The 22,161-nt window shown below is 40.1% G+C and overlaps 2 protein-coding genes across 2 annotated transcripts; one reads left to right on the forward strand and one right to left on the reverse strand.

Annotated features, from left to right (window-relative positions):
• Positions 1-21: 21 nt before the first annotated feature.
• On the reverse strand, positions 22-11,317 carry agpat2 (1-acylglycerol-3-phosphate O-acyltransferase 2 (lysophosphatidic acid acyltransferase, beta)). Its single transcript, XM_079486710.1, has 7 exons — positions 11,042-11,317; positions 9,640-10,641; positions 6,049-6,182; positions 5,617-5,792; positions 5,215-5,310; positions 2,411-2,483; positions 22-2,295 (listed from the first exon to the last, which is right to left on the reverse strand). Exons 2-7 carry the CDS (start codon positions 9,816-9,818, stop codon positions 2,138-2,140), a joined length of 816 nt encoding a protein of 271 aa, XP_079342836.1. The 5' UTR covers positions 9,819-10,641; positions 11,042-11,317; the 3' UTR covers positions 22-2,137.
• A 425-nt stretch (positions 11,318-11,742) lies between these two features.
• Positions 11,743-20,553, forward strand: dipk1b (divergent protein kinase domain 1B). Its single transcript, XM_079486819.1, has 5 exons — positions 11,743-12,273; positions 13,790-13,924; positions 14,343-14,450; positions 16,547-16,723; positions 18,265-20,553. Exons 1-5 carry the CDS (start codon positions 12,208-12,210, stop codon positions 19,075-19,077), a joined length of 1,299 nt encoding a protein of 432 aa, XP_079342945.1. The 5' UTR covers positions 11,743-12,207; the 3' UTR covers positions 19,078-20,553.
• The last annotated feature ends 1,608 nt before the right edge of the window (positions 20,554-22,161 follow it).

Genomic DNA, 22,161 nt, shown 5'->3' on the forward strand with positions numbered 1-22,161 from the left:
AATTAAAGAGAACAGATCCTTTAGGAAAACAGACGATTTTATTAACTTGTTTCCTAGAGGCTCTTTACACGGGTCATATCCAGATTTACCACGATCAACATTTTATATAGAATCATCGTCTCATGAATTTACAGATTTACAATGGGCTTTAGCTCAGTTGTGTGTCGGATCACCACACAAACACATTCAACACACACACACACACACACACACACACATTCGTACACAAGGCTGCCTGTGAAATGTCTGACAAATCAGAACATTTAAAAGCTTGATCTGTTCTTAATAGCTTTGGTGACAATCACACAACTTGTACATATTTTCATATACTATTTCAGGTATGTTTCTTGTTCATCAAAAATAAGACCGAGAATAAGAAAGGCTTTAAAAATGTAGCCTAATACACAACGTAAAAAAGGGTCAATAATAGCATCGATCTGTCCATTTGCACCATTAACAAAAATAATCACAGGGCATTTGACACATAGTCACAATCGAGCATAACATCTGTTTTGTGATCTTTTAGCTCAAGGAGCCAATTATTACGTAATACATACAATTCGCTCCTCAAATATAAAGTTGTACATATTGAATTATGGATGTTATACATTCTCAACAAATCATAAGAATCACAACATCAAACATTAAATATGATTCGATGTCTTTGAAAGTGTTTAAAATATGAATTGTAATATTTGGCCGTAAGAATAAATAGGTGTTAAATAAATTTAGATACATTTTTACATTTTCAGTAGGTACAATATAAAAGTATTTCCTACATTCTGTTATACTCTCTGAGAGCTGAAACTTTAGTAAATGTGTTTACTATTTTATCTGGTGATTCAACAAAACTAAACAACCAAAGAAAACATTCTGTAAGAATAACGTTGAATGCATTCAAAGCTTTTGCATATTTTGTAGAGGGCGTTTTTACATTTTGAGTACAAAAAAGAATCCTTTTAAACCTTTCAATAACAATGACTTAAAAGCAAGACGCAAGCCAATGAGATAACGGCACTAGATACATAATATGTTGGATAATACTTGTTAGATCAGTCATTATAATAATAGCTCTCTGGTTTTAGGTGATGTTAAAGAAGTATGAAAATCATGTCAGTCATGTACAAGCTTAAAAACGAACGAAAACAGAGAAACTTTGAAACAACGAAGCACTGAACTAAAGCCGACTGGAACGTATTTCCATCCTAAAAATCTAATCAAACAATCCTGACCACGGATCAATAATCGATAGTGTTTTCACAACGGTCAGTCATCACGCAGCCCATGATGGCCGTGACACTTTGGACACATGCCACAGGAAGAAGCTGCACTTGGTGACAACAGACCCGTTGTAAGGAACTAACCTTTTGACACTTGAGGACAAACAAATGTGGAAAAAGAAAAAATGGAAGCGAGCAACCTCATGGTATTCCTCTCGACTGTTTAAGAGCGTACACAAAATTAAAATTCTAGATTCATTCTTTGTGGTCAACAATTTTCCTTGAAATCCACAAAATGAACGGAATCAATAAAGGGGCATTTCTCCTTTGGTTGAGATGCTCAAGGTGGATTGATAATACTTCAAGTAACCAATAAAAACTAAAAACAGGTGTTTGTCACTGATTTCCCATAATGCAAGCAGATTACTATAGAAAAAGTGACCAACACATAACGAACAGATTACGTCAATGTAGATCTGTGAAAGAAAGAGAGCGAGAGAGAAACAGAGAAAGTCAAAAGGCATGCAGAACAAACACACATCCACAATGTTCTCAGGGTGTCACTCCAGACTCGACCTGTCGCTGACGGCAGCGCTGCAATCCTAACACAACCATCCAAGACGCACGAAGAGTCACGCCAGGCAAGGTCAAAGGTCACACTTTCCACCGCTCATCACCCCCTGCATTCTGACAGGAGTTCAAATCTAGGCTAAGAAAACATCTGCTGTAAGTATTCGCGTAAATGCGTGTGTATGCATGTGGCTTTGTGTGTCGGTCTGTGTACATGTATTCCTCCCGCATGAGGACGCCGTCGAGGATACCCAAGCGCCTGGTTGTCATGGTTACCGTCGCCACCATGATGACGTAGCCATCCTTGCTGTCAGGCCGAATGATAGAGTGTGGAAGCGGCAGGGCGCTTAGTGATGGGACGGCCCGTTGCTCTGGGGGGGTAGGCCGGAGAGCTCCAAAAAAGCCGAGCGCATGCTGCCGTACGATTGTTCGGAGAGCGATGTCACGTCGTCTACCGTCAATCCCTTTGTCTCGATCTTTGGAAGGACTTTGAGAGTGATGGTTCCTGCAAAATTGATCGATTCCTACATTCATAATCGCTATATTCGACTAAAAAGCAAATAACCTCGACTATGTTGGTTATTTTTACCTCTTGTATTGAAAAGTAGAAAAGTACTCACCTGATGCGAACTCTTTCTCTTTCCGTCTGTAGAAGCTGTTGTAGGAGGAGAACACGATGGGTATGATCGGAACCTGGAGGAGGTGGGTTGGGCAATGTGAAATAAATCAGGAATTCAGCATAGAAAATAAACACAACTAATAATAGATTCGGCTCTCACGAGAACACAGCTGAATGGAGTAACAATGTGTGTCCGCTTAAAGGGACAGTTCACTCAAAAATAAAATCATTTACTCGCCCTCGTGTCATTTCAAACCTGTATGACCCGAGCCGAGACAGACCCAATAAAGTTAGACCCGACTCGACTCGACCCAGTGTAATATATTATCGAGCCCAACTGGACCCGAATGTAAACGTCTTCGACGTGTGTGTCTGCAGACCCCGCACTGCAGACTGCACAAACAAATCCCAGTAGCAAAAGCCTATTTATTTAAAATTACCGGAGATCCGAAGACACTAATATTATACCCGACCCGTGTCCGAGGCAACCGTGAATCTTTTAGATCCCAACTTGCTCGGGTCGGACATCGGTCTATCGGATCAAAGTGGACCCATGAAGGCCTCTAGCTACACTATTCAATCGGATGCAAAGATACTCTGTAGTTTATTTAAATCACTGGGCAAATATAGAATTTGTCAAAAAGCGCATCGTCCATCTGTATAACACACACTTACACTTTCACCTGAACTAATTAGAAACATCAGGGCTCCATTAGTCTGACATCTGTCTGCTCATCTGGTTCAGGTTACGTTAGCCTGGCGATCATGTTGTGTTATCAGTCTAAATATCAACATGCATTATATCACCCCCCACACAGGTTTTGGGGGTCTTGGTCATGACCCTGTCCACGTCTCTCATGTCTGATATTTGATATCGACAAAACAAGATTTTGATATTGATCCGTAAGATTTAACAAACAATCTCATATACACTATACTCTAAAGTGTATTTCTTAAAGGCATTTTATGTGAATACATTATAAATAGAAAAGAAAATCAGTTCTGCACATAAAATTGCGATTACATGATGCTTGTTGAAGTGGAATGAAGATATGATGTGTCTTTCCTCATTGAATATCCCTAATGTCATTCCTAACCTGTATAATTGTATTTATTTTGCAGAACACAAAACAATATATTTTGAAGACGGTTGACAATCAAACAACATTGGCTCGCATTGACTTCCATTACATGAACATCAATGAGACATTTCGCAAAATATCTTATCATATACAGGTTTCGAATGACCTGAGCGATGGCAGAATTTCTTTTTTTGGGTGAATGTTCACTTTAACAAACTACAGTTTTAAAGAAGTGCACTTCACCCAAACTACTGTGTTTGCTAAACTGCACTGACAAACCAGGTAATGGGGCCAAAAAAACGTATTTATAACTATTTATAAGTTTATTAACACTGAACGACATTAACAAACAAAAGCACAGAACGAAGTTTTTTATGATCAGGCTGTTATGCGTGCACCCAATACACCCATTAGGACCGTAACCACAAACACAATTTGTTTAATTCTCTGGGTGGCCCGGCTTGATCCTCAGCTTTTATAAACCGTCCCCGAGCAAGGAAAACACTGCGGGAAACTGTTTCATGTGGCTTTTGGGAATTCAGTTCACGTTAAACAAATGCATATGAGTGAAAGTGTCTGTTGGCATTGAGCAGTGGTTCTGAAACTCTGGTACGCAGTTGAATTGACTACAATTTCAAAGGTTTCATACGCCTACATGTCACATTTCAGCATATGTGCAATTTAAAAATAGTTGTATGAATTATTGTTGTTTATTTATCATTGGTCGATGTAACTCAGGCGCGCGACGGCCAGCTCAAACACAGACGGGCGCTTGTGAGTCCCTCACTCTCTCTCTTCCGATAAACAGTGTAAATTACGTTTTTTAAGCATTTCTGCACTTGAACCGCTGTTTAAAGCTTTCGTTGTTGCTGTAAAGCGCTAATTCAACACCCATCTACATCTACTCGAGGTTAAATCAATGAAGCGAAAGTTGCGATGCATTTTTGACACGCCACATTCACTAAAGCTGCTGGAGTAAAGTGTAAGTCTCTGTTTGTTATATTTATTTATCTTCCGTGTTAAAAATTATTTCCACATTGTTTGTCTTTAATATAAGTTTGTAGGTTTTTTGCAAGTCCCCACAAAGTTAATAAATCCCCCATAAGAGTTTACAGAACCCTGTTTACAGTGTACTACAGACAAGTGTTTTGTTTCCAATATTACTGCTGACTAACTTGAAAACATGGGAAAAAAGTGGTTGTATTATTAATAATATATAGAATTGGGAGAACGAGGTGTAAAGAGAAAGATTCACAGCTCTACTATCAATTTAAGTCTTTATTCACTTGATTATCTATGGCGGTCATTAGGTGGAACTTGGAACAACTCATTTAATTACAGTGGTACTTGATCTGAAAAGTTTGAGAACCCCTGGCATAGACAATACATAAACAAATAAAATCTCCACACTACACAGTATAAAGGATCAAGAGCTCCCTCTGTTGGTCAACACATGATGCACAACAGATGTTTTGGACTCTAAACTGACACACAGGTTTCAAAGGTTAACCTTTGAGTTCACGTTCGTTCACGTTGTGCCAACGTCTCAGATTCTGGCCAGGTAAATTACCTTTGCACCTGAGGATCGGATAAGGTCATGTGAATGTCAAAGCGTGAAGAAAGTTAAGCAAGTTTGGAAACGTACGCCGATTATTTAAAGACACAACAGTTTTGAGCTTTTCATTTGGAGATGTGTAAAGGTGGTTTATTGTGTTACGCTCACCTGTGCTTGTACAGCCAGATGAAACGCTCCCTTTTTAAATGGCAAAAGGTCGCCCTTCTGATTGCGTGTGCCTTCGGGAAACACCCACAGGCGGATCTGGAGGAGGTGGAAAGTTTAAAGTAAAAACAAGAAACATTAAATGACAAACACCGATGTTGATATTTCCATATTCCTACGACATTTTACATTTAAACTAGATTTGCATTTACTGAAAATAACAGCGCTTGAGGGGGCACAAAGGAATTCTAGGTTCAGTGAGGTAAAACAATTCATATAAAACATTACATGCAGAACGTTCGATGTTATCAGCAAAAATGTTATTGAAAATGGTTCTTTCAAAAATCTGTTATTTAAATGTCAGTATACTGAAATATTGTAAACTAATAAACCCTAAGGACACACCTGGTCAGCCAGCACGGTCTTCGCGGCGTCACCCATGACGTTCTTTGCGTCGCTGGTTTTTTTGCGGTTGATGAAAACGATTCCTCCCAGCCAGCATATCAATCCCACCGTCCCCGCCCATACCAGCTCCTTCTTAGCAATCATGGTACAGCGGTCCGGCAGAATCTCCATCATGCCTGCAGATGATGCGATCAATCATGTGATGTCTGGGTGGTTTAAGTAGGAAGGAGAAGATTTTAAGCGGGTCTGGGAATATCGTCCCATAGGTCGAATTCTAAGCAGCTCTGCCAATTCTGTTCCATTAAGTATCATCAGAACAATCTCGCTGGGATGTCTATTCTTTCCCCTGTTGTATGATTGACAGATCGTGACACCTTTCATATACCGAAACGGGGTTGTGTGTGTGTGTCTGTGTGTGCATGTATTGTTCACCTAGCACGTCAAGCGATGATTGGTGGTTGGAGATGATGACATAAGGCCCTTCTGCCTCTAGATGCTCCCAACCGCTGATCTCATAGCGCAGACCCAGGAAATATTTCACATGTCGGACCAAGAACCGGATGACCCTGCAAGAAACACAAAACATTTTTAGCTTTAAAACGGATGTGTCTAGTATATTTTATTTTTGCAAATATAAGCCTAAAATATTTAACTGTAACTTTTGCCTCTCTATCGCCATCTCGGATTAAACCACGAAATTGCAGATTACTTGACGCACTTGTCTTTACAAGCAGAATGTTACCCAACGGCTTAACTAACAAATCCTTAGTATAAGTTGATCATTTCAATAAGACAATTTTGTATATTTTTTAACCAAAAGATTACATATTTCCGCTTAAAGGAGCAATGTGGAGATTTTAGCGACATCTGGCGGTGAGGCTGCGAATTGCTGTGCTACAGACTCAAAGATATTAAAGATACGTTATCAACCAGACTTTGAACACATTACGGCTTCACATCAGTCCCCAATATATGGAGCAAGCAAAGGACATTAAAGGACATTAACACAACCGCACAACTAAACTCAGCACAACACATCTTTAATTTCACACGCTTGTGCCTGGTTTCATAGACAATTTTGGCTATTTAGGTTGCTTTGATTAAAATGGCGTAGAAAAAAACCATTACTAATGTGCACCACGAAACAAAACATATTTTTAAGATATGTCAGGGCAAGTTATTTCCAGTTAAGACAGCTCAAAATTCATTAGTCTGGGACTCGTTTAAAGCCTTGTCTGTGAAACAGGGGCATTAAGATTAGAAACGCAGCTTCAATACCATGTAATGAGGTTTAGTCAGTTGTCAAACTGTGCCAGACTGACTCCAGTTTACAATGATTTCTAAATACTTAGAAAGAGCTGTGGGTGTTCTGTGTTGTCTTAACAAATGAGCACATCAAGATAGGAATGCTAGATTCAGAGAGACGTTTGCAAAATGACACTGAGGTTAATGTACAGACACTAGTGTGAGCGTGTCATTCTGTTTTCAAGTGTATCTTGTCGAGCTCGACGTGAATGACCACATCTCCACTAGAACCACAACTCCTCGATAACTCGCTGTTGACATTCGTTGTGCAACCCTATGATTGTGAAGCATTTCTGCATTTATTTGAGATTAAACTTTCACCCAGTGCGTACGGGAGAGGTAACCTAAGGTATCCTTACATCACCTCAGAGATGTTGATTCGATCACACCCAACACTGATAGGGAGAGAGAGAGAGAGAGAGAGAGAGAGAGAGAGAGAGAGAGAGAGAGAGAGAGAGAGAGAGAGAGAGAGAGAGAGAGAGAGAGAGAGAGAGAGAGAGAGAGAGAGAGAGAGAGAGAGAGAGAGAGAGAGAGAGAGAGAGAGAGAGAGAGAGAGAGAGAGAGAGAGAGAGAGAGAGTCTTTAAAAGGATAGTTCACCCAAAAAGAATTGATTCAACCTCATTTAGTTCAAAACCTGCATGTTAAATACGACTTTTGAGAAATGTCTCTGTGGTTTTGTGTCCATACAATGTAAGTCAATGTTGCTTGCTTACCAAAATTCTTCAAAATATCTAGCAGATTTCCTTTAAACGGCTTCAGTTTGACATAAAACAGCACACAGGTTGGAAAACACTGTTCTAAATCTAGATAACCTCAAAACAGAAGAGCGCTGGTGAAACAGAACACCGGCCGTTGTGATCTATGACATGCATTCTGTTGGTTGAATATATGTGTTAGGTCATCCTGTTAAATGGAGTAAATAACCATGACAGAAACACTTAGACTCACGACAGATTTGCTTTCCATATATTTGGCAAGAACAAATTCCGGTATCAACACTACCCAGTATGTACAGTTTTCGCACATGTGACAATACAGTAACACTTGATAGGTGAGTACAGTAAGTAAATCCACTCCAGTCCTGACACATGAGCTCATCCGTCCTGGACGTAAATACCGGGTAACGCCGCACACCCACGTCCAAACAGCCAGTTTAGGAACGCACTTATCCGGACAGATTCCCTGTAAATCATAGTCTTGCCCCTCACAGCTGGTTTACAATATCAGGTCCGTAGAATAATAACCATAAAAAATGGAACACAATGTCTTGGCTTGTGTGGATGTTGTACTCACGGCTGAACACTGCTGTTATCTTCTACTTATCAATGTGATCATTGTGGCCCGCGTATGAATGAACAAACTGTACTGAAAACGACAATTCACGACTCATGAAGTAGCTGCTTTGGAAGCCATTACAAACAATACTAGACTGGGACAGACGCTGACAGGCAGACATTGGTTTTTAATTTTCACGTCACATGGACATTATTTATGTCTTGTGGGCCACACCACAAGGCTGCTTTTCATAACAGGTGATCGCATAATACACAATACACAAAACAAAGAGCGTATGTCATTGTTTACATTTATTTATCATGCAACACAATGGCAACCAACTTGTGAGGGGATTTAACTGCAACTGGCTTATACATTGACAACTTCGTGTCCACGTTTCTGTGAGGTTCAGGCAAGGGATCGTTAAAAATAAAGCCTTATGTAAATCCAATCGAAGCCTATGAAATGACCGGTTTATAAACAACAGATTTAATGTAAAGATCGTACTGTATAAAAGTCATCGCGTCAATGGAAAGTCCCCATTAATCATTTCGACACAAAGTGGGCGTGTTTGTAAACTGTAACGGGTTTTAAATGCAATTTTAGGATGGAAATAACTTTGTTTACATTCCGCGTTTTGAATCTTACGTCACGGTTGCGGTTACATTCTAGAACGATACAAAAGGTTCGAAAATGAAATTCAGCTCGAGCGTCGATATTATCGAACGACGGCGCGGAATCCGCAATTCTATCGATCAGATGTCAAAACCTGGACCGTGTTGGTTTTAATCCATCACCATCGGCCAGAAATCAGATTAACCCTGCACCATCTGAGCCATGAAACCGGTCCATCGCGCCCTCACGATAAACGTCGTTCTAAATATAGATCTCCAAATCTGGAACGCGCGTGACTGTTTAAAATCCGACAGCATCCGCTTTACACATTTACAGTCAGTTATGCGAATATTAAACGGGGTTTGTTCGCCATCTCGGGACCGCACGAGACGCTAACGTTAACGTTAAATACTTTCACGACTCAAACTGAATAAAAACGCACCGCGCACACATTCACATTTCACGACAATCTTCTCTTATGTTGAATCAAACACGGGGCACAGAGGCCTGTGGGTGAACTCGGCTAGCTGGCGGCTAAAGATTCGCTGCCAGATCCGAACATCTGTCCGGGCTGTGCAGATGCAAGGCATCCCGGACGCTTTCGAGTTCCGCTTCCACGATGGACACGAACGGCCCATGTGCGACTGACATAAAAACGACAAACGTTTTCCAGCGAGATGCACGCGCGCAGCAACACGTTCCCGTCTGTAAAAACGCAGATTTGACGCATGGCACCCCCGTTAGCCGTATTTTAAGTGTGACGCTGCTCCATAACCCCATCGAGCCGGCGATGCGGATGAAAAGGCAGCGTTGCGTTGTTAACTCACCGCATATTCTCGATGTCCCTCCCGCCGCTTTTCAGAATGCAGATCGGTATGCCTATCAAGGCCAGAAGCATCATGTACGCCACGTAGAAGCACTTTTTGAAATAAAAGACGAACGTGCTGCTGGTCAAGAACAGGACCGGGAGAAGCAGCAGAACCGGCAGCATCCACAGGGCATCCATACTCGCGACCGTGAAGCACCTCGGGCGTCGAGAAAGGATCCAAGGCCAGGCCAGCGGTGGAGTGGAGCGACTCAAACCCAGCCTACATCAGATACCGCGTCCTGGTCACACATTTGAGCAACTTTTGCGATCCTCCTGCTATTCGTTTGCGTGCTCTCGTGCGAATGAGGGGAACTGTAATGAACAACAGGGCAGGGGGTCTACGGTTGGTCCAGGCACGGGTTATCTCCGGAGACACCGCTGCGCGGTGTAACCTTTGGCCGCCTGTCGTGTTAGCGATGGTCCGGTTCTTCAGAATCGTTCTTTTGATCGAGTTCTTTCGAATGATTCATTCGAATCGACTCACATTTGAATCGCTCCCTCAGAGATTTTCCATGGCAACCGTAGTGATTAGAATTCCCGTTAACGCGATCTATTCAATTATCAACGATGCGTGTTTATGAGGCCTGGAGGGTGTGAGTGACACGTTTAAAACCACAAATTATAAACAACAAAATGTGTTTCAAATACATTTTAAGATGTACTAGGAGCGTGACGTTGGTATGCCATCTTTGTATTGTTCTGACGAGTACAGAATGACTCGAACGAATCGGTTGGTTCAAACGAGCCGACTCCTCGAGCATATGACTTGCGCAACGAAGCCTGCTGAGAGTTTGAAGCCCTCCTCGTGTGTGTTTCCGGGTACTGGTTGCTCGCGTTTCCCCGTCATTGCGTCCACGTATTTAATGTATATATGTTAGTACGCATGTTTGGATGGTGGAGTGCGCTTTTCAAACCAGTTGCATTCCAATGTCGGCCCACTCCAGAACAGTATTTGACAACCCTGAAATATATAGAAGAACAGAACATATTTAGTTCTGTTGATCACTGTGGGTATTTCTTATAGTTACACGAAATTAAAACATTTAAGATTTATTTATTTTTTAATAGATTATCTTATTTTTTTCAAACAACACACACACCACCATGAGAACGGGAATGAGATGTTACTGTTTGTGTGCCTGTTTGGTGACAAATCTATTTTAGTTCAATGTGAAGAAATTCCCACTGAAAAGTTCTTGTGGTTGCTTACTGTGTGCCTGGATGGGAAATCCAAGAGTGTTAAGAGGTTAATAATACCCAGATTACAGATTATAGAAGATGCGGTTAACAGGATTAAAAATCGAATCTTTGGTCTAATCTGATACATCCAGATATTCACCACTTCTGGAAGGTAAACTCACCAGGGATCACTGTAAGCGATCAGACAGTTCATCTAAAATAAAGATCTTGTGTGAGACTTGTGATGCCATTTCAGCTTTCCGATCATTGATTTAAGTATGGTGGTTATGGTTGCCTTCTAAAAAAAGAAGAATATAAAATATTAGTAATACTGATTATTTATGCAATATCTGATTCTTTTTACTTTAGATGTGAAAAAGCCAATCATAGAATTTCAGAGTTAAAAACAAAGAATTTGTCTGTGTTGTCATGATGTCAGACTGTCACGTCCACGACACGGCGGCTATCAGATCACCTGATGCCCCACCAGTTTCGGACCTTGTCCCCAAAAACAATGTCAGTGAAATGGTGTGATGTTTACTTTGGACTTAGCACTGACACAGAATATCGAGGCCATATAAATCTCTAAATGTGCGTATCATTTAAGATCTACTGTGTATTTCTTCATGTTTGGTTAGGATGTCTTAATTCTTCCTTCATCTTTATGGTCTCACGTTGTTGTGCATTGCAGCCTGGCACACATATTTCAAGTAAACAACAAACACTATGTTGCTTAAAATGTAAAATTGTACAAACCATTTATTGAAAGCCCACAAATATCCACCTTGTTTTATTTTAATAGGAATACTATCAAAGTTAAAGGGAAAATAATAGAAATACTATTCTATTCTATTAAAGGGACGGTATCTTGTTTTCTGTCGGTGATGTAAATCAGGGTCTTCACCTCCCCCTTAAGGCGCTTTGTGGAACAGCCAGGCCGACTCTTCGGACAGACAGCGCGATTGTCGTGCTAGCGTCGTGTCATGGACTAGGCTCGGAATAAGCATCGGGAGAAGACGTGCGGAACGTAATGCAAGTATCAGAGCCGATTGTAAAAGCGTCTTCAGCCGCGACGCATCCATAGATGCAAGCCGCGAGTTTCAAGGTGCAGCGCGTGTGTTTGTCCTTGAGTTGAGCCCTGCCAGCATGTGATGTTTCGTCCATGCATGCCGGAATGCACGCTGAAACAAAAGCCCAAAGCCATGCAGTGAGTGTGCATGTGCATTTCTGCGTATGCATCCAGATGCGCGTCGCTTTTCTGGAGAACGCCTCGCCTCTGATGGAGGAGAGAAGCTGAGACCGTTTTTCTTCCCCGCCTGAGTGGATTTGTCAGTGTTTATCAGTGAAGATGCCGCGGAGTCTGCGGAGGCTGATGCACATGATGCTCTTCTGTCCGTTATCTAAAGGCTTACAGGTAACTTCATTGACCCGAGGCTCAGGTATCTTATGATAATTCTTTGTGCATCAGCATTCGATGGTCATTTGACATGTTTGTGAGATTCAAGGTAGTGCCGTGTATTATTATACATTTACATAATTATGTTCTTTAAGTAATGACAGGCAGACACCCTACCTCACAATACCAAGGTTAAGTTGAACTGTTAAGTTAATACAATACATTTTCCTTAGGTTAAATGTTGATTTTATTCAGTACCCGGGTGTTAACACTTGATTAAAATGGCCATCATTTAAAAGTTAACTCTAAGAATCGTACAAAATAAACAAAGGCTAGTAGGACCACGGCTTTTCCAATGATGCTCTGCACCTTGGTGACAATTATTCAATATGACATGAAAATGTTCATGTGGAGTAACATTGTTTAAAAGACAAAAAACATCATTTATTTGGACGTACAGGTAGGCCATATATCATATTAACAGGGAAAAGTATGTATCGTTTTGGATGTTCATAATTTCCTCAATCTTGCAAACATGCTTTATTTGTGCTGATTTTTTTGTTACAGCCGAGCTGCACTAAAAGCCCTTTTTCATAAGAACACTCACTGTTAGTGCACAGCGAGACCGCCTAAGTCAAACCTGTCAGATTTATCCCCTGAACTCTACCCACAAGATGAGAAATGCATTTTTCTGCTTTAAAACGGAGATTGGCTTTATAGGAGAAGTTGACCCCCAAAATCAAAACGAATTTACTCACCCTCATGTCATTTGAAACCCGTGTGACTGTCTTTCTTTTCAGGAACATAAAAGGAATTATTTGTAGCACACTGTTATTAACAGCAGAACGTTACTTACACCATTCGATACACTGGAAAGTAGTTCCCTGGCAACACCCCGACGGCAAGATTTTCAGCAGATAACTTTTCTTTGACTCTTTTCTTCACGCCAAGCTTGCATTCTTTATGATAAACTTTCATCGTATGGAATACTAGCTGGAACACTCTGGAGGAAAAGAATACAGCATTGGAAAAAATAAATGGTGACACTATACATTTAAGTTATATAACAATGTTTACAAATAATATATATAATAGTTATATAACAATACTCAAATAATAGACCTTTTGCAGCTGAGGAACATCCTTTAAATATTAAAAAATGTGGCACATGATGGCATTATTTGGATTGCACGTTTAGGCCTTTTTGTCGAGAGAAACACACGCACACTCACAGACTGAATTTAGCTATCTAATAACAGTTGTCTCTATCAACAGGCAGTAATCAGATATGCTATATTCACACAACACAAAACCACTTTTCACTCCAGCAGAGAACAGTCGCAGCCTCCGGCTCTGTGTGCAAAAAACACTTGTTAAATCTTCAGACACATGCTAGTGATCACAAAAGATCTCAATGTGACACAGAATCTTGAAACCAAATGAATTTGGCTCGACGTAGCAAACATACGGTTCAATTTTACAATAGCAACAGTTTGCATGTCATATGGTTGTGTTAAAATGAGTTCTCTTTCAGGCCCGTCTCCCTGCAGTAAAGGTGAAGTACCTGTTGGTGTTGTGGTTTGGGATTCTAGTGGCCAGCTGGATGATCTACATGCAGTATTCGTCATATTCCGAGCTCTGCAGGGGACACGTCTGCACTATGATCATAGTAAGTCACTGGATGGGTTGCTGATAAGTGTACGTCCCTTGCCCATGAGCACTATGACCTGCACCAGGTCAGGACACACGGCATGAGAGTTCATAGAGGATCTTCATTACGTATTTGTTCAGTGCAGCAGTTTTTACTCCCTTGCAGTTTGTTTTTGTTCAAATCTGAGAGGGGAAGTGGAACTTAAAGGAGGAAGTAAGAAAGATGGCAGTTTATTATAAATGTATAATATAATATTAATAATAAACATTGTTTTTAATTATTATGCTTGGTTATTATTCTATTATTGAGTTTATCGACAAATTCTGTACCATTCTTAAACCCAAACCTCTACAAAGGGTATTATGTCATTTCAGCATGACGTGAACACAATAAGAGATTTGAATGTGATTTGTGACTGATGTCTTTCTGTGTTTAGTGTGATCATTATCACAGGGGAATCATCTCGGGCTCGGCGTGCAAGTCTCTCTGTGAGGAGAAAACGCTCTCTCTTCAACACTGTCTTTCAACATCACCTACACACCAGGTGAGTGTGTTTAAACCCTCAACATTCCGACAACATCTACCACACACTTTTCATATTGATGAATCTAAACAAATGTGTCAGATTTCACTTTGAGGATGTACAGTACAAAACGACATTTAGTTTGTAAAAGTGAAACAATGTTTGTAAGAAAGCTTTAGTGCATTAAAGTATTTTTTAGGGCATTAGAGAGTTTCTCCTCCAAACATTATTGAAAGGTGTTTTATTCTACTGCTTGAGGTCTACTTATGACGTTCGTGTGGTTTTTACATTCGAAACATCAAAATAAATAAGAAATAGGCTATTTTCTACCCTGGTTTTGAGATCGGCTCAAGAAACACTCGGTTTGAGAATTGAGGAAGTAAACGCCCACTGCTATGATTGGATAACAGTTCCAAAAGACCGCAGTGTGCCCTGTGATGTACATTTCTGTTTGACAATCTACGTGCTTAGTTGGAGCCTTCTGTAAACTTGTTTAGACACGTAGGTTACACATAATCAGGACATATAAGGCGATCTCTAACAAAGCAATAGTGATGCATCGTACATATATTTTTGCTCGTTTAAGATTCAGGTCGGATTCAATATGGACGGCACAGCATTACTTTTTAATCTCAGTCTCTCTGCAAATCCAGCATCGACATGTGCGTTGTTAACAAAGGAATCCACCTTAAAATGAAGCGAACAATTGCTTAATGTTTGACCCTCGTGAGAAAATAAACTTCAACCACGCATTCCTAATATCAGAATCTAAAGGAAGCGACTGTGTTATTCCACAACAAGGCGCTTCACGATGTTGAATGTTTGTTGCTTTGTCGCTCTTAATAAAAATAACAGTGAAAGAAGTCCTTACTTTTGCACATATGACACGGTGTTTGCCGCGAGAGAGCCCTTAGCTAAAGTTACAGGGTTGCCAGATCTTCACAGAAAAATAAGCACATTAAGATGAAAACAAACCTTAAAATGCAAATTGTTTATACATTTTATAAGACCAAAAAAATCTCAAAATCTGCACCAGACCATTTATTAAGACCTAAGTGCGGAGGTCTTATAACAAACATGGCAACATAGCAAAAGAGCTCTGTGTGATGCAGCCTTCCGAGCATAAACACTACACAACGCATATCAGCGGTTTAGTTTAAACTCACGGACAAAATGAATCTTTAGCCGGATAATATGTCGCTATGGTTTTCATTTTGTCATTCATCACAATTGCGGGAGTGTGTACTTTGATATTAAGTTGTTGATATTCTCCTGTGGAGGCTGTGTTCAACCTTCATTGGTACATTTCAGGACCTGGTGTTCGCTGGGCCTGGTGTCAATAAAAGTTGTTGTTTCATTAACAAGGACGACTTCGGTTCTGACACTTACAGGATGTTCGTTCGAATACAATGCGCTTTTATATAACAAAAGCTCAGGTTAAAATTGGGCTTCTTAATTCATTTATTACATTTATTTAGTTATTTAGTGTTCAAAAATCTTTGTATCGGAGTATTGTATTGTATTGTGTTCTATTAAAATTCTATTATATTGTATTCGATTTAGTTTTGGGAGTTTCTGGAAGAGAGAGTTCACCCAAAAATGAAAATTCTGTCACCATTTATTTATTCAAACCTTTATGACTTTCACACAAGAAGATATTTTGAAGAATGTATTTAACCGGCACCCCTTCACTTGCATTGGTTTTGTGTAGATACAGTCGAAGTGAATTGGTGCCGGCGCTGTTTGGTTACCAACTTTCTTCAAAATATCTTCTTTTGTGATCCACGAAAGTCAATCATACGGGTCAAATGACAAGAGGGTGAATTGCTTTTATAAAATGATTACATCATGTAAATAAAAAGTATACAAATGTTTTGAAAATAAAAAGCATGCAGCTTTGCTTTATTATGACTAAAGCCAGTCTATTGACCAATCGGCATCAAGGATTGTAATCATATTATAATGGTCTTGGATGTGTCTATACATAATTTAAATATAATATAAATATAATTAATATAATAATGTTTAAAAAATATATTTCGCTGTTGAATTCGAGATGAAATAGATTTGAACCTATTTTCATGAGATGCAATCTTGTGTGTGTGTGTGTTGTGCAGGTGTACAGTGCTGAATGGAAGGAGAATGCCGTTTTGGTGAAATGTGGCATTGAGGAGAGCATGAGAGGAGAAAATGGCCCCGAATCTCCACTGCGACACGATATCAGCCTATACGACAAACCCACCCGCGGAACATCCATGGATGAGTTCAGAGCGATGCTGCATTCCTTTCTCAAGGTCTCTGTTGTGCTCTTTCACATCATCACGCCTCACCAAAAGTATTGTGTTCTTCACAACCGCACCCATGCATGCATCAACTCACCATTCACACCCTCATATACAGAGCCCTTAGGGAAGAGGCTCTTATCTGCTGGGTCAATAGCCACAAAAGAGTCACGGATCTGTTATAGTAGAACTGCAGAGAGAATTCTAAAGACCTTTTGGCTCAGCACTTGATGCCAAAAAATACCGTTCCAGAATGCCCTTCTTGAAATCTAGAACTTTTATTTTATGTTTGTGCTGTAAGTGACTGATAAAGATGTTTATGTTCTCCAAAGGAAAGAGGAAGCAGAGCATATGGTGTATGATTTATTCTCAAGGTTTCCTGTTGGAGAGGGAAAAATGATAGAGAACAGAAGCCAAAAATAACTGAAGGAGAGGTCACAGGCGGAACAATACGCTCACTCTCAGTGTCATAGTGAAGAACAAACAAGCACACAAAGATGCAGTATTCTCATTTTTACAAATTCACACACACCCATTTTAAGAAGAGAGTTAAAGGGATGGAATAAAATACAAATTCTGTTATTATTTTCCCACCCTTTTGTCGTTTTAACCTCTATGACTTTCTTCGGCAGAACACAAAAGAAGATATTTAGAAAAATGTTGTGTTGGACCCCATTCACTTGCATTGGTTTTGTGTCCATACATTAGTAGTGAACGGGGTCCAGTGACGTTCGGTTACCAATTTTCTACAAAATATATTTTTGTGTTCTGCACAAAGGTTTGAAATGACAAGAGGGTGAGTAAATGATCACTATCACTTTAACGCGTATGTACACATTAACTCTTGCGTGTTTACTAAAGAAAAGATCATGATGTTCTCAATTGGTAAGGTGCTAACTTTGACTGCGTCGATGACGTATTGTGTATGCGTGAACAGGATGCGCAGTTGGATGCAAATTACGTTGACTAAAAATGATCACACAAATGCAATGATTGGGCGAACCTTTTTTTGGTCTTACGCCTTTCACAGACGATATATTATTATGCAAATATAATTGGACCACTTTACTTTATTCTGCCTTTAACAATGCTTGACTCACAGTAGCACAATGCGACACAACAAATGCCTTGTTTTTAATTGGTTTGTCGTGTTGCGCCACATCTGGTGTGGACAAAGTGTTAAATTATAAGGGGTTTAAATGGGTTTTATTCCCTTTTGTCGTGTAGTGTTGCGACGATACCGGTGTAGACAGGTTGGTAATCTTCACAGAAATGTACTTAAAAATGTATAATGAGCTATTTTAACTAGACTCTCCTTTTAGTTTGGTCTTAATGTACAATAGAGAAAAAAATAAGTATACCTAGTGTGAAATTTAGAGAATGATATGGCACAAATTATGTTTTAATCTCCCCCCCCCCTCTCTCTCTCTCTCTCTCTCTCTCTCTCGCTTTATGCACATGGTATAAAGAGTATTTACATTGAAAACATACAGTACATATTTATTATTACTATGTTTTGGCAAATACATTAAACAAATATAATTGGCTCACAGGACAGTGTTGGGGAGCAGACGTCTCTTGGAACTCTTGTCACTCGTGTCATCTCTCTGGCTGACGTCAATGGTGATGGTAAAGTTTCGTTAATGGAGGCAAAATCAGTCTGGGCTCTGCTGCAGATCAATGAGTTTGTTTTAATGGTGGCGCTGCATGACAAAGAACATGCTCCCCGCCTGCTGGGCTTCTGTGGTGACCTGTACGTGACTGAGCACGTAGCACACAGCGCCCTGTTCAGGCTTGAGGTGCCCGGCTGGATGCAGCCAGTGTTTCCCGAGGCGGTGGCCGTGGCCCTTAACCGTTGGCTCGCCCCTGCTTGGCCCCACAGGGCCCGAATCACCATCGGCCTGCTGGAATTCGTGGAAGAGGTGTTCCACGGCGTGTACGGAAGCTTTTATATGTGTGATGCTAGCCCGCAACGGGTCGGCTACAACGATAAATACGACTTCAAAATGGCTGACCTACAAAGCGTAGCGTCGGAGGCCACCGTCAAGGGATTCTTACGAGGACGTACGTGTGAGGTGAACGCAGACTGCACTTATGGGCGGGATTGTACGGCGACATGCGACCGATTGGCCAGGCAGTGCAACGTGGAAGTGGTGCAGCCCAACTTGGCCAAGGTTTGCGCGCTGTTGCAGGACTTCTTGCTGTTCGGAGCGCCGGCTGACCTGAACGAGGACCTGGAGAAACAGCTTCGCACGTGTGTGACACTGAGTGGACTGGCGTCACAGATGGAGGTACATCATTCCCTCGTTCTCAATAACCTCAAAACACTGCTGTGGAAGAAGATCTCGAATACAAAGTACTCTTAAGATGGAGAGAGGGGTTAACAGAACAACGGGGACGCAACTGGGGACACAAAGAATGAATTGAATGAGCCTCTGGAATCCTACAGAAGCCAGAGAAAGTTTATAATGTGATGTAATGGATGTTTAAGTGTAATGACCAGATAGGACACTAGATCCTCACTCGTCTACTTTAACCCTTTAACCTTTTGAATTTTCTTCTGAAAAATCTTTTTGACTAAACGTTTGGAGAAGGACAGAGAAAGATTTGCTTTTAATTAAATTTCTCTGATAACAACACAACGTGTCCTGTTAAATTAAGTTAATCTAGGCTGCTTAGACCCTAGATAGGGACAATTCTACAAGAGTAGATGTAACCGAGGCAAAGAAAGTTTTCGAGAATGTAACTTCAGAGTGCAAGGTTTTGTTTTCTGGTAACACAGTTTTAGGTTGCTTGAAAGACTAACTTGAATCCACACCTAGTTGTCATTGGAAGCCAAGACTTTAGCTTTTTTTACCTCTTAAAGGGAAAGTTCGAGCCAGAATACAATTTCTCATGTGGTTCAAAAACTGTATAACTCGTATGTTTTGAGAAATGTCTGAGTGGTTTTGTAATCATACAATGAAAGTCAATGTGGGTCAGTGATGTTTGGTTATCAATATTCTTTTGTGTTCTGCAGAAGAAAGTCATGCAGGTTTGAAATGAGATTAAATCATTTTCTTTTTTTGTGAAGTATCCCTTTAAGCCCCATCCTTTGAGGTCAGGACATGTCCGTAGTGTCTGCCAAGACCTACAACACAATGTGAAAAAACTTTACCACTGAACACATAATATATACAAAAAAGACACAATTTAAAATATTATGTTATTTTACAGTTGTTTAGTGTGATTTCTTTCATTCATCTTGTAGGGTTTCCAGACAGATATTTATTTTTTTGCCATGGTTAGAGAACTAATTGGCGTTCATGCTGAGGTCTGTTACTCTTGAACTGTGTGATGATTTTTTATTTGAATGTGTTTCTCAGGGTTTGTGTGTTGAAAAATTACTGTTAACACTAAACATAGCTGGAACCGAATGATGGCATATTGTTTAAGAAGTCCACATGTATGTGTACGTTAATGTTGCACATAAACATGAAAGTGTGTGTATAATGGTAAACGCATCTGTTTGATGTTACGTAAAGGAGGACGTTTTACAAACTTTATTTTCAGACTAGTGTGACTTCAGATTATTGTGTCTGCGCTTAGCAGACTCCTATATCATCAGTATTTAATGAGACGGACATTTGACAGATAACCTACAGAACCACATGACCGGGAGTGGAATGATTGGCTAGACTTTACAATTTACACTCTTAAATGAAGAGATTGTTTTTATTTGAGCGATCTGGAGAGAACAACGTCACTTTCATTATGTTCAGGTTTTATAAACACCTTTTTTATTTTGACCTCCATCATGATTACTGCTTCAACTCTTTGTTATCAGTAAACGTTTGAGACCTAAATTGTGTGTATGAGTGTTTTGTTCAAAGTTAAAGGTATGAAAACCTGCGAACAGAACTCAAAGACGCTGGAATTTGATTTAGATTCTTTTTTTATTGAATATAATTTCATTATACAAATCATTGTCTATCTTCACAAAATAAGACATATTGATAGCTTTTTTGAAGTATATATTAAATTTTGTTTGAGAAAACCCACAGTGTTAAAGGATCTTGACTGTAAGTCGCTTTGGAGAAAAGCATCTGCCGAGTGAAAAAATGTAATGCAGGAGAGACAGAACAAGTTAATGTGCCAAAACAGATTATCAGTTGGGTTGTTTTGATTTAGTCATAATCAGCTAAAAACACAATAAAACATGATAATAAAACAAAGTTATCTGTTTTAGCAAATCAATTCTTCATTCATATATATAGATGTAAGTGTGTGGTATGTTAGGTCCGTCACTCATGAAATAATGGGTTTAAAGGGTAATGTTTTGTACCCGATTGCTACAGATCAGTGTAGAGTTGTGCTTCTGACATCATCGTCCAAATGTGTGCTTCCATTGTTAGCCTTTGTTCCAAACGTCCATGAGCCACACAATTACAATCAAATCTGGAAACAAATACAATGAGATTGTGAATATTTGGGATACTTGTATAGATCTTGTATGGATAATTAAACACGGATCTACACACACACAAACATAGTTTATCCGGCCTTGTTCCAAGCCCCTGGTCCACTGTTCAGAACAGCAGGGTCGATCACAAGCCATTTCCTTTCTGCCCACTTAAAGCACAACAATGGCACACCAGCCAGAGTTCCGTCTCACGGGGCAAACGCACAATAAAATGAGCAGGTGAATGTGTCCTGGCTGTAAAATAATCAATTTATTGCAGATCCATCATATCAAATTCCGAAAATGACATTTCCGGGTGGGTAATAGGAGCCCATTTCTTAACTTTTTTTACATCCTTTAATTTGCGGAGTCTTGCTTATGTCGCCCCCACCGACAAAAATACAGTACTGCAGTCACAGTCCCTTTAAGGAAAGTCTACGCGCTCTTGCCATATATGGACTTGTTCCGGGCAGTACTATCTACTGTAATGGGAGAACTGCGAAATATCAAAAATCGTTCGTCACAATAAAACAACATAACAACAATCAGGTCTGACATCAACTGCGCCACAAATGTGATTTCTTAAACTTAATCTGCGTTTAAAGCCCCGTTTAAGAAGTTGCTACTGCGCATGCTCCAGATCTTGTCTTTGCGGTCGCACGCGCTGTGACACCTCAAAAGGCTTTATGTCTAAAAATAACCGCAATATCCCGTTTACGTATAATCTTGACATAAAGCGATTTTGAAAATATTATTTGAGTTGCGGAATTCAAATGAATTCGAGTACTACAGAACGACGTTAGATACCGACGCGCTTGCATGCAACAAGTGGGCGTTTTTAGACAGCTTTAAACAAACACGGCACCATGACGGAAATTATGATGTTTGTTCCCTGTATATATGCACAAAATAAACTGCGTTACATATCATTCATAAAAGCGCAATTGCCAAATTGCACATCTGACGTCATATTTACTTCCTTGTTTCAATTCGCACATTCGTTACCTCA

This window comes from Barbatula barbatula (genome assembly GCF_947034865.1).
Source record: "Barbatula barbatula genome assembly, chromosome: 22".
NCBI classification, from domain to species: domain Eukaryota; kingdom Metazoa; phylum Chordata; class Actinopteri; order Cypriniformes; family Nemacheilidae; genus Barbatula; species Barbatula barbatula.

Coding starts and splice junctions, on each gene's coding strand:
- agpat2 (XM_079486710.1), bottom strand. CDS start 9,818: ATGGATGCCCTGTGGATGCTGCCGGTTCTGCTGCTTCTCCCGGTCCTG. Junction 5,793..6,048: donor ATCATCGCTTGACGTGCTAG/GTGAACAATACA, acceptor CATCATCTGCAG/GCATGATGGAGATTCTGCCG. Junction 5,311..5,616: donor AGACCGTGCTGGCTGACCAG/GTGTGTCCTTAG, acceptor CACCTCCTCCAG/ATCCGCCTGTGGGTGTTTCC.
- dipk1b (XM_079486819.1), top strand. CDS start 12,208: ATGCCGCGGAGTCTGCGGAGGCTGATGCACATGATGCTCTTCTGTCCG. Junction 12,274..13,789: donor CGTTATCTAAAGGCTTACAG/GTAACTTCATTG, acceptor GTTCTCTTTCAG/GCCCGTCTCCCTGCAGTAAA. Junction 13,925..14,342: donor ACGTCTGCACTATGATCATA/GTAAGTCACTGG, acceptor TTCTGTGTTTAG/TGTGATCATTATCACAGGGG.